The sequence below is a fragment of the Herpailurus yagouaroundi genome, unplaced genomic scaffold, assembly GCF_014898765.1.
Source record: "Herpailurus yagouaroundi ecotype Mexico unplaced genomic scaffold, PumYag 188, whole genome shotgun sequence".
In the NCBI taxonomy this organism is placed as follows: domain Eukaryota; kingdom Metazoa; phylum Chordata; class Mammalia; order Carnivora; family Felidae; genus Herpailurus; species Herpailurus yagouaroundi.
The window spans coordinates 2,390,915-2,401,405 of NW_024412419.1; the positions used below are offsets into that span (position 1 = coordinate 2,390,915).

General features: G+C 54.0%; 1 protein-coding gene across 1 annotated transcript; it reads left to right on the plus strand.

Moving 5' to 3' along the window:
• Positions 1-2,568: 2,568 nt before the first annotated feature.
• RPS7 (ribosomal protein S7) lies at positions 2,569-8,708 on the plus strand. Its single transcript, XM_040495974.1, has 7 exons — positions 2,569-2,661; positions 2,887-2,970; positions 3,226-3,297; positions 4,030-4,173; positions 5,092-5,156; positions 7,854-8,004; positions 8,595-8,708. The coding sequence occupies exons 2-7, from the start codon at positions 2,896-2,898 to the stop codon at positions 8,670-8,672; spliced, it is 585 nt and encodes a 194-aa protein (XP_040351908.1). The 5' UTR covers positions 2,569-2,661; positions 2,887-2,895; the 3' UTR covers positions 8,673-8,708.
• The last annotated feature ends 1,783 nt before the right edge of the window (positions 8,709-10,491 follow it).

Consider the following 10,491-nt stretch of genomic DNA (forward strand, 5'->3'; position numbering starts at 1 on the left):
AAAGAAAGAAAGAAAGAAAGAAAGAAAGAAAGAAAGAAAGAAAGAAAGAAATCTCCAGGCCCTGATGATTTCACGACAGAATTCAACCAGGTGCTTGAAGAATTAACACTGATTCTTCACAGTCTTTTCTGGGAAACAGAAGATGAGGGAATATTTCCCCTTACTTCTCATTTTATGATGCTAGGATTAATTTAATACAAAACCAGACCATAACAGTACAAAAAAGAAAACTAGGGATCAATGGTCCTTGTGAACATAGACACACAAAAAGCCCTCAATAAAATACTAGTAAGTGGAACCCAGCAATATTAGAAAGAATGATATTCCACGAACAAGTGGGGTTTTATAACAGAGATTCAAGGCAGCTTCAGTGTTTGGAAGTCAGTGAATGTAATCCACCATATTAACAGGCTAAGAAGAAAAACTCAAAAGATGCTATTAATTGTTGCATGAAAAGAATGTGACACAATCTCACTCAAGATAAAAACTCTAAGGAAAACAGGGATAAAGGGGTTCTTCCTCAACCTAAGGGGCGCCTGGGTGGCGCAGTCGGTTAAGCGTCCGACTTCAGCCAGGTCACGATCTCGCGGTCCGTGGGTTCGAGCCCCGCGTCAGGCTCTGGGCTGATGGCTCAGAGCCTGGAGCCTGTTTCTGATTCTGTGTCTCCCTCTCTCTCTGCCCCTCGCCCGTTCATGCTCTGTCTCTCTCTGTCCCAAAAATAAATAAACATTGAAAAAAAAATTAAAAAAAAAAAAAAAGAAAGGAAAAAAAAAAAAAAAGAACATCCACAAAAAAGAAACCCTAATGCTAAATTATACTTCTGATGAGACAATGCTTTCCCCCAGATAGGGAACAAGACAAGCATGGCCTCTCGCACTACTAATACTCAACAGAGCAGGGGAAACCAGGAAGAACTTCACCGAATACACCTCCTGTGCGACTCTGGTAGGGCCGCAGAGATGAGAACCAGGCTGGAAAGGCATGCAGAGTTAAGGAAATGGAAATAGTTCATCCAGTGTTTGGAATGACTGCCCCGATAAGATTAGAGGTGCAGCTAAACTTTTCTTTCTTTCTTGAACAAGTGGACTCTTAACTTTCCAAGGAGATAGTGGCCTCTTTTTAAAAAGCATTATTAGGGGGGCGCCTGGGTGGCGCAGTCGGTTGAGCGTCTGACTTCAGCCAGGTCACGATCTCGCGGTCCGTGAGTTCGAGCCCCGCGTCAGGCTCTGGGCTGATGGCTCAGAGCCTGGAGCCTGTTTCCGATTCTGTGTCTCCCTCTCTCTCTGCCCCTCCCCCGTTCATGCTCTGTCTCTCTCTGTCCCAAAAATAAATAAAACGTTGAAAAAAAATTAAAAAAAAAAAAGCATTATTAGAAAAACGTACCTAGCTTTAAAAATCTAAGATGAACACGATTTTAGCTTAGTAAAGGTGGTGGGAAATCTTAGAGATCACCTGGTGTACAGGTGTCAGCAGTTTTCACAGTGCTTGGCCCATTAAATATGACGGTCAAGGAAACTGGACCTCTAGAGATTAAATTATGTGACCGCGGCCAATTTAGCACAAGTTGTTCCCTGTCTGGAATGTTCTTCCTGGCGAACAGCTCCTACTTCTTCCACATCTTTTTTCAAAAACTTCCCAGACTTCTTAGAGCATGAATCCTTCTTCTCCCCTTGACTCGTTTTACTGTTTGTTAACTATCATCTGTCATTACATACTTGGTCTTGCCACTTTATGTTCCGTCTTCCTCACCAAAAGGTAATCTTCCCGAGGGCAAGGATTCAGCGGGTTCTACTAAATCGCTAGCACCTAGTGAAGCATTAGCACAGAGTATAGACATCATAGAGTATTTCTGCATCATGTTTTTCGTTCCTCTCTAGAGTGGGAGGGAAGTGACAGCATGGCACAACGGGAGGCACTTTTCTAATAAATACTTCTTGGTCGAACCCAGTAGTGATGTGTCATCCCCCAGTCTTTCCTCATACGCGATCTCTGCCGGCTTTGAGGTCAGGGCCGGCTGACCCCGGCTGTCCCGCTCCGGCCTGGCTCTGCCCATGGTCCCCCACCGCACCCCGAGCCCTCTGCCCCGCTCGCGTCGGCGCCCTGGGCCCCAGGCTCCCCCCCCCCCCCCCGCCCCCGGCTCGCTGCGCTCCGGCCCGCACGAGAGGTGTTCGCGGACGTCCCCAAGTGTCCGCCGCACCAAGCAGTGGGGACAAGGGCTAAATTGTTTAGGGCCGGAAAACCACGTTTACTCGTAAAGCACTTCGTTTCCAAAGAGCTCTAACGAACGTCATCTCATCGGGTTCTCTCCGGGCTGAACTGGCATCCAAGCCTCTGATTCCTTTTCATGGCTTCGGTGGGGAAGTGAGTTTCTTCGGGTTAAATGAGACTTTTTTGAACATCCGCTCTTCGGGGTGGGGTTGCTTTTCTCGGCCCCCGTCTCCCGCCCAGACCCCGCCTGGTAGGACACGGCGCCTCCAGAGGAGCGTTCCCAACGCGCCCGACCCCACGAGCCTCTTCCGGGGACTCTCTCGGCTTCGACCTTTTCTCGGTGGCTCTTCCGGTTTCTCTCGCGCACTGTTCCCGCCTCTTCCCTTGCGCCGCCGGGATTTGAGGCGCTCTCGCGAGACTTAGGCCTCTTCCTAGACCGGCGCTCTTACCGAGGTATGTTGGAGGCCTTCTCTCCGGCGGACTTTTCCGCCGACTCTGAGGACTACACGTGTCGGAGTCCTCCCTGCATCGGCGGGCCCGGCTCACCCGGCGGGGATACGGCCGATTACCTGGGCTGTGCCCCCCGATGGCTTCTGCGGGGTGGAGCGGGGCCGGGACCGGCGGGGGTCTGTGGCTTGGGGCCGCGGACACCTGAGCTAGGGCGCCCTGTACTTGCAGGAGAAGGCCATGTTCAGTTCGAGCGCGAAGATCGTGAAGCCCAATGGCGAGAAGCCGGACGAGTTCGAGTCTGGCATCTCCCAGGTGAGGGGAGGGCAAGGCCGGAGCCCCGGCGCGTGTGCCCCCCGCCCCCACGCGCGCGTTCCCCTCCCCAACAAGTGTCCGTCATCCTCCGGCAGCAAGTGCCGCCCGCGCCCCGGCACCAGCACCCCCCTCTCCCCACGGCGCGTGTCACCCCGGGTGGAGGTGGGGACGCGTCCGGGAGGAGGCCCCGAGTGTCTGCACGTGGGCGGTGCGGGCGCCCCGCTGAGGGTCGGCTCCGGCTGCTTCTCTCTCCAGGCCCTCCTGGAGCTGGAGATGAACTCCGACCTCAAAGCCCAGCTGAGGGAGCTGAACATCACGGCGGCCAAGGTAAAGGGGGGGTTTATGCCGGGGGTGGGGGTGGCCGTAGGCGGACCGTCCGCGGGGCGCGGTGGCGGGATCTGCCGCCTGGCCCCTTCCCGCGCGCCCCGTGCAGGTGCGGCCGTGCGTGTGGGGGGACTGCCCCAGGTCGTCTTCAAGGTGGCACAGTGTGCGGGGAGGCGCGCTGTGGGTCAGAGACCTGGCCGAGCCGGCCGTCCCCGCTCCCTGGTCCTGGAAGGAGCATCTCGCAGAGAAAGTCTGAGGCTCGGCCTTCTTAACGTGGGCATGTTGGCAGCGAGAACAACGCGCTTCCTTCCCGCTTGTTCCCGGGGCTTCTCTGCTGCAGCGTTTACGGGTCTACTTTCCAGGCTGCCGGTCTGGACTCTGTGTCTGGGGAAATTCACTTTTTCAAATTCCCGTCTTTAGTTTAGGAGCTGCAGTGCGTGTGGACGGGGTTGGAGGTTGCGCACGGGACAAGCAGCCTCAGTTCCGGCTGCGCACGTTTACTTCCTGGAGCACAGCGTTGCCCACGCATCCTTGCGTGGGGTTTGTGAGGGAGGGGGGACTGAGGGCTGGCCCTGGCGGTGGGAAAGCGCGGGAGGAGGATTTCTTTAAAATTTTGGTGTGCTAGAGGAATTGACCACGTTCAAGCCGAGTGTTCGCGGCTCAGCGCTGGGCTCGGATGGGAAAGATGGGCGTGTGAACTTAAGGTCACGCTGGTGTTGTGTGTTCTTCCTTCAGGAGATCGAAGTTGGCGGTGGTCGGAAAGCTATCATCATCTTTGTTCCCGTTCCTCAACTGAAGTCCTTCCAGAAAATCCAAGTCCGGCTCGTGCGTGAGCTGGAGAAAAAGTTCAGTGGGAAGCACGTGGTCTTTATTGCTCAGGTGTGTGTTGTCCTGGGGAATGTTTTGTTTTGGGCATTTGGTTAAAATCACTTGTGTTTCACTTTGTGTTTGCGGTAGGTTAAACAGATAAGTACGTTTCCGCTGTTAACGTGAAAACGGCTCTCCACGTTTACAACGGCGTGAATGTAGTGCATTTACGAGGGAATTAGGGACGTGTGGTGGGTCTGAGCCGTGGTTTGTCTGCAGGACAGAATTGAAGCGGGCGGCTGTACACGTTGGGAGGAAAGCAGATGGTGAGGAATAGTTCCTGGAAAGGGGCCCGTAGTCAAGAAAGGTGGCTGTGTTTTTTTAAGTTCAGATCTGGCCTTGGTGCAAACAGATGTGTGGGGGTGAAATGCCAGATGACAGATTTAACTAGCGCTGTGGCTCCTCAGGCGTGTTCCTACCGACGGTGGGTGGCGGGCCTGGCATTGTGGCAGGTGTGCAGTATTTTGGGGCTCAAATCAGGAGCGAGGATCTTTTTTTTCTGGCGCTGTGTGAATATATTCTCTGGATTCTGAATGAATTAATGAGAAATCGGGGAATTCTCAGTAGCTTGTTTGGTCTGGGTGGTTTGACTTTTGCAAACTTTTTTTTTTTCAACGTTTATTTATTTTCGGGACACAGAGAGACAGAGCATGAACGGGGGAGGGGCAGAGAGAGAGGGAGACACAGAATCGGAAACAGGCTCCAGGCTCCGAGCCATCAGCCCAGAGCCTGACGCGGGGCTCGAACTCCCGGACCGCGAGATCGTGACCTGGCTGAAGTCGGACGCTTAACCGACTGCGCCACCCAGGCGCCCCAACTTTTGCAAAACTTTGAATTTATTGTTATCGCCCTTTGCCTTTTGAAGCACTTTGACAGTTGCCAGCTTTCTGCTAACCTGAGGTTTTTCTTTTTCCATGGTAATTTTCACAGAGGAGAATTCTGCCTAAGCCAACTCGAAAAAGCCGTACAAAAAACAAGCAAAAGCGTCCCAGAAGGTGAGTATTTTATCAGCATCGAAACAGTGTGCTGTAAACCCCTTACGAACAACTCCTTATCTGCTCGGTTGTTTGTACTAAGAGTTTTGGTAGGTTGCTTTTTCATTTTAGTTTTTATTTTATTTTATTGACTTAAATTTTTTTTAGACATTTATTTACTATCGAGAGAGAGAGAGACAGCGTGAGCAGGGGAGGGGGCAGAGAGAGAGAGACTGACACAGAATCCGTCGCAGGCTCCAGGCTCCGAGCTGTCGGCACAGAGCCTGACGCAGGGCTCTAACTCACAAACTGCGAGATCGTGATCTGAGCCAAAGTCGGTCGCCTAACCAACTGAGCCACCCAGGCGCCCCATGTATAAATGTTTTAAAATGAATTCTAGAGGAAGAATTACATGTTCACATAGGTAGAATGAATAGGTTGTTGCTTTCAGAAAAGAGGGTTTTCTCCAATTCTTTGGGTAAAGGACAGGAACAGTGAGGGGATCCTCAGTGTAGAGCTGTGGGATCAAGCACACTGGATGTAGCGGAGGGGGGCTGAGATGGGTCTTTAATTTTTACTTTTGCAGTGAATTAAGGCTAAGAAATTAGGCATATTTTTCTGTTGCTGACGTCAAATTAAAAGTGTTGCTGCGGTTATAGATGCTCACGAATGGTGTTCTTTAAACTTGATTGGCTTAGGGTTTTCTGGCCTAAACTCAGATTGAGAGCTGTTGGCTCCTTGATCTGGGCCTTTTGGTGTGTTGTTGAAGTCTCGTTTCACAGAGTTAGTTGGATTATTGAAGCCCTGCAGGCCCTGCCCTGGGGACCATTTGGGAAACTCCTCTGGTACCCATCTAACCTCCAGGTGAAGTTGGTACTGTGCCTCGTATCATTATTTCTAAAGGGATAAGGAGAACGGACTCTTTTCAGCCACACCAGTAATGCTGGGCTGTTTTTAACTTCATCTTGTTTGTAAAACCACTTGAACAGGGATGGGACTCGAGTCTTACAGGCAGATACTTGCTCCTGTGGGAGAGGAGTGGGGGAGGGAAGGGCTGGGGCCACACTTTCTGGAACTTGCATCTTGGGCTTCAGTACTTTGAGCCTGATCCTGGGCAGTTGGAGTAACATAAGGATTCAGGGAATTTTTGGTGTTCCGGGTAGTTTGTGACCCCGAGATCAGACACGCGGGGTGGTGGAGAGCCCGTGGGCCGTGAGAGCCCGCGTCGGTACTGGGAGTGTGAGAACGAAGCCTTCGCTCTGAGGGCAGTTGCAGGACTGACCCCCACCCACAGCTCTGGCCGTCCCCCCTCCCAGACGTGTGTTTCTACCTCGGCTCTGGGGACGACGACTTCACCACGTCCCTGGTGACCTGCCCCCCACACGTGGGGCCTTCTGTGCTCCTGCGCTAAGCGCTAGGTGGCCGGCCGCGGCCCTTCACCGCTTCCCAGCCTGATCTCCTGCCTCCACGGTTCTTCTCCTTCAGTACTCGGCTTTCTCCCGTACGTGTGAGGTCCTGAGACTCACTTCTTTTTGTTTTTGTTATTGTTTCTAATCTATAGCAGGGTTTCCATTACTGCTTTGAGCCGGTTCCGTTCCTGGGGCTCGGGATGGTCAAGGTTGCATCCCCGTCCCTCCCCGTTGTAATAGACCATGTTGGAGTCAAGATGCGCGGCCGCTGTGATTCCATTCCGACTTACGCTTTAAAGGGGGAGGGTAGACACATGTCCGTATTCGTGTTCTTCCTCGTACTGTGGGAAAAAGCTTAACTGGGGCGGCGTCCTTGTCATTTGCTTTCTGAGAGGTGATGCAGGATTTGGGAAGTGGCTTTCCCTTGAGCCTGCCGTCCGTGGCCGTGGAACAGGAAGCCCTTGGGAGGCATCCGGGAGCCCCTAGAAGGTGTGACGTGTGCGTAGGAACTGACAGCTCTGAAGCACACATGAGGGGAATGTGGTCTCGGACGTGCTGGGGGCGAGGGGACCTGATGGGCTCCGTGACACAGGTGCCTCTAAACCTGAGGGCCGCCCCTTCTTCTCTCATCCCAGCATCCCGTTAGCGCTCGGGGTTCGGAATCAGTTGAACCTCCTCGTCAAGCGGCCACGTGGGTCGTGGACTTGACGCGGTGTCAGGGACGCGAGTGGGACGATCGCGGAGGCGTGCGTGGCGGGATGAGAGTGGGGGCGCAGGAGCTGGGGACCGAGGTGCCCCATCCCGTCCCAGGGAACCAGGAGGAGCTTCGGAGGTCATGGCGAGCTCTTGAAGGATCTTGTGTTAGGAAGTTACGTGGTCACAGGAATTTGTAGATAATTTGACAACTTCGGAGAAGGATGGCTTTGCAGAAGAGCGAGTGGTTAAGAGGTTACGGAGGTGTTCGGTCGAAACCGTGCCCGAAAATACACCTACAGCTGTGTGTAAAAGTGAAAGTCCTCCCTGCCTTCCCGCTCCCTGGAGATGATCACCGGGAGCGGCGTGTGTGGTTTATAAGGCGTCGCGTTGAACTCCCCCTAAGCTTTGAAGGAAAGCCGTAGGTGTTCGTCACCCTGTCTAGTTTGGCACCGGCCCTGGCGACGGATTAGATGTAGGTCGTCCGTTGGAAGCCCAGTGGTAACTTGGTTTAGGGGCCTGGGATTTGCCTTTCGCGTTGTTGACTTGGAAGGGGCTCACAGGAGGGCAGGCCTTCGTAGATTCCAGGTTTCTCACTTCCGTCGTTCTCTTTCAGCCGCACGTTGACTGCCGTGCACGACGCGATCCTGGAGGACTTGGTTTTCCCGAGCGAGATTGTGGGCAAGAGAATCCGTGTGAAACTGGACGGCAGCCGGCTCATAAAGGTTCATTTGGATAAAGCACAGCAGAACAACGTGGAACACAAGGTAATGGGGTGACCGCGTTGCGGGAGGGCCCGGACACAGGGAGGGCAAAGGGCATGGTCTGTGTCCGGTGTCACCAGAGCCAGTGAGCGTAAACCCAGGGCCAGCTTTGCTCCATCGGAACCTCTGCGCGCTTCCCTTTGGATTCCGTGTCGGGTTTTACGGTGGGGGATGTTTTGAAAGTCAAAACTCTCTACCTTTTAAGTTACTAGGAAAATTGGAAGTAAGGGAATTCCCCTCAGCAAGGCTGTGGATCCTTCTGGGGGTGAGATGTGGTGGTGTCAGAATCTGGGAGAACTGTCCCTTCCCTTCATTCCCGGGAAAGCGTGACCGAGGTGGACGGTCCCCGGGCTCCCTCACGGGCTCAGAGCACCTCAGTCGGGCACAGACCGTAGAGCCGTGTCCCTCAGCACCAGAGATGAGCTCGTCCCCAGCGTTGGCAGGCGGGCACGCCCCGTGTACGCCTTGTGCCCTGTGCGCCCGGCTGCTGAGGGGGGGGAAGCCATGCAGGGCCCAGTTTCACATAATCGTTAGGCTTTCAGATGAATGTCCATATTTAAGAGTTTTGTGACGAATTCTTTGTTTGCTCGTAGGTGGAAACCTTCTCGGGCGTCTATAAGAAGCTCACGGGCAAGGATGTTAACTTTGAGTTCCCAGAGTTTCAGTTGTAGACAAAATGATTAAATAAAACATTCACAGTATTCTGCTCTGGGCGTGGTTCTCAGAATCTCAGAGATGTGGATGCATTACCGGTAGCTTCCTGCACAGGCTGGAAGATGCTGAACAGAGAGGGTGTCTGTGGGCTGTCCCGGGAAACGGGATGCGAGGGGTGTACCTGGAGTCGGTGATGTTGGAGGGGGCGGGACCACGTGAAATCGCCCCAAATGGCCAAGTATTGGCGCTTTGACAAGTTCATCCCAAAGATCCACGGGAACTGGAGCGCGAGTAGTCGGGGTGACGGTACATCCTAGTCCCGCCGAGGTGCTCTACTCGGGTACCGTGTCTCCTGGAAAGTCCACCTCAAAGTTGAACTTCAGGGGCCCCCCGGCGGGGGTGGGGTGGGCTCAGTCAGTGAAGTGTCTGACTCTTGATTTTGGTTCGGGTCGTGATCTCACGGTTGTGGGATCAAGCCCCACATTGGGCTCTGCACTGACAGTGTGGAGTCTGCTTGGGGTTTATTCTCTCTCTCTCTCTCTCTCTCTCTCTCTCTCTCAAAAATAAACATTTAAAGAAAACCACATACACAAGTTTACCATTTCATCCTTTGTGAGGGTACAGTTCAGTGGTCTCAGGTGCGTACACTGCTGTGAACGTGGGATCCTGTGAGAACTGAGACTGCCCGTTAAGCAGCCCCCTGCTCCCCTTCCTGCGGAACCCATTGTCGCGCACAGATTCGCTGTCCGTCTTCCGCGCGACGGTCCGGTGTCCCTATGGTGAGAAGTTTTGGGGGGGGGCAAAGCAGCAGGGGCCCCAGCTGTGCCAGCTCTCTCAGGTGGCTGGGGGAGGGGTAGGTGTCGAGTCCTGGGACGCACGATTGCTAAGCCTCAAAACTGCCTCTCAGAGCCGCCCCTCTTCACGGGGGGGGAAGAAACATCCTTGGAGGCAGCCCCAAGTGGCCTTTTGCACCAAATTAGCCCTGCAAGGAGATTCGAACCCAGCTACACCGGGAGGCGAGCTGGTGGTAGTTCCCCATTTTGCAAGATGAGGGTCGGGCCCGTGAGGGTCGAGGCCATCCCAGACGGGCTGTTTGGGCTGTTTTCGGGAGGGCTTGGGGTGCAGACGCCCTTGTGTTAGCCCTGGTGCTGCCCCAGCTCGGCGGCTCAAGCTTTGCTCGGTGGCTGGGTGAGGGAGGCCTCCCCGAGGGGAGGCAGTCGCCCAGAACTCGGCTCTTCTCGGGAGGACCCCGTTTGCCGTTTCCTCTACCGTCCCCACCGTGGTAAGCTCAGTGGCTCCCAGTTTGGGGTAAAGTTTGGTTTTCTCAGGCCCCGGATGATGTGCCGCAAGCCCGCCTCGCCCTTCCCTCGCCCTTCCCTGGTGCGAAGCCATCTTGGTTTCCCGGGCTCTGCGTTTTTTTGTGCTGCTCCAGGGCCCCTGCCTGATTGTCTTCGACAACGTTTAGCATATACTTTGGTCTTCAGAAAATACCAGCTGAAGGGCACCTGGGTGGCTCAGTCGGTTAAGCGCCCGACCAACTTTACCCCAGGTCATCATCTCACAGTTCGTGAGTTTGAGCCCCACGTGGGGCTCTGCTGACGGCTCTCTCAAAAAATAAACATTTAAAAAATCTTAAAAAAAAAAAAAAAAAGTGGCGCCTGGGTGGCGCAGTCGGTTAAGCGTCCGACTTCAGCCAGGTCACGATCTCGCGGTCCGTGAGTTCGAGCCCCGCGTCGGGCTCTGGGCTGATAGCTCGGAGCCTGGAGCCTGTTTCCGATTTTGTGTCTCCCTCTCTCTGCCCCTTCCCCGTTCATGCTCTGTCTCTCTCTCTGTCCC

What these genes read in the sequence shown, in the direction of transcription:
- RPS7 (XM_040495974.1), top strand. Translation starts at nt 2,896, where the DNA reads ATGTTCAGTTCGAGCGCGAAGATCGTGAAGCCCAATGGCGAGAAGCCG. An exon ending in ACGTGGTCTTTATTGCTCAG is followed by an intron (nt 4,174 to 5,091) that starts GTGTGTGTTGTC and finishes TAATTTTCACAG; the next exon opens with AGGAGAATTCTGCCTAAGCC. An exon ending in AGAACAACGTGGAACACAAG is followed by an intron (nt 8,005 to 8,594) that starts GTAATGGGGTGA and finishes GTTTGCTCGTAG; the next exon opens with GTGGAAACCTTCTCGGGCGT.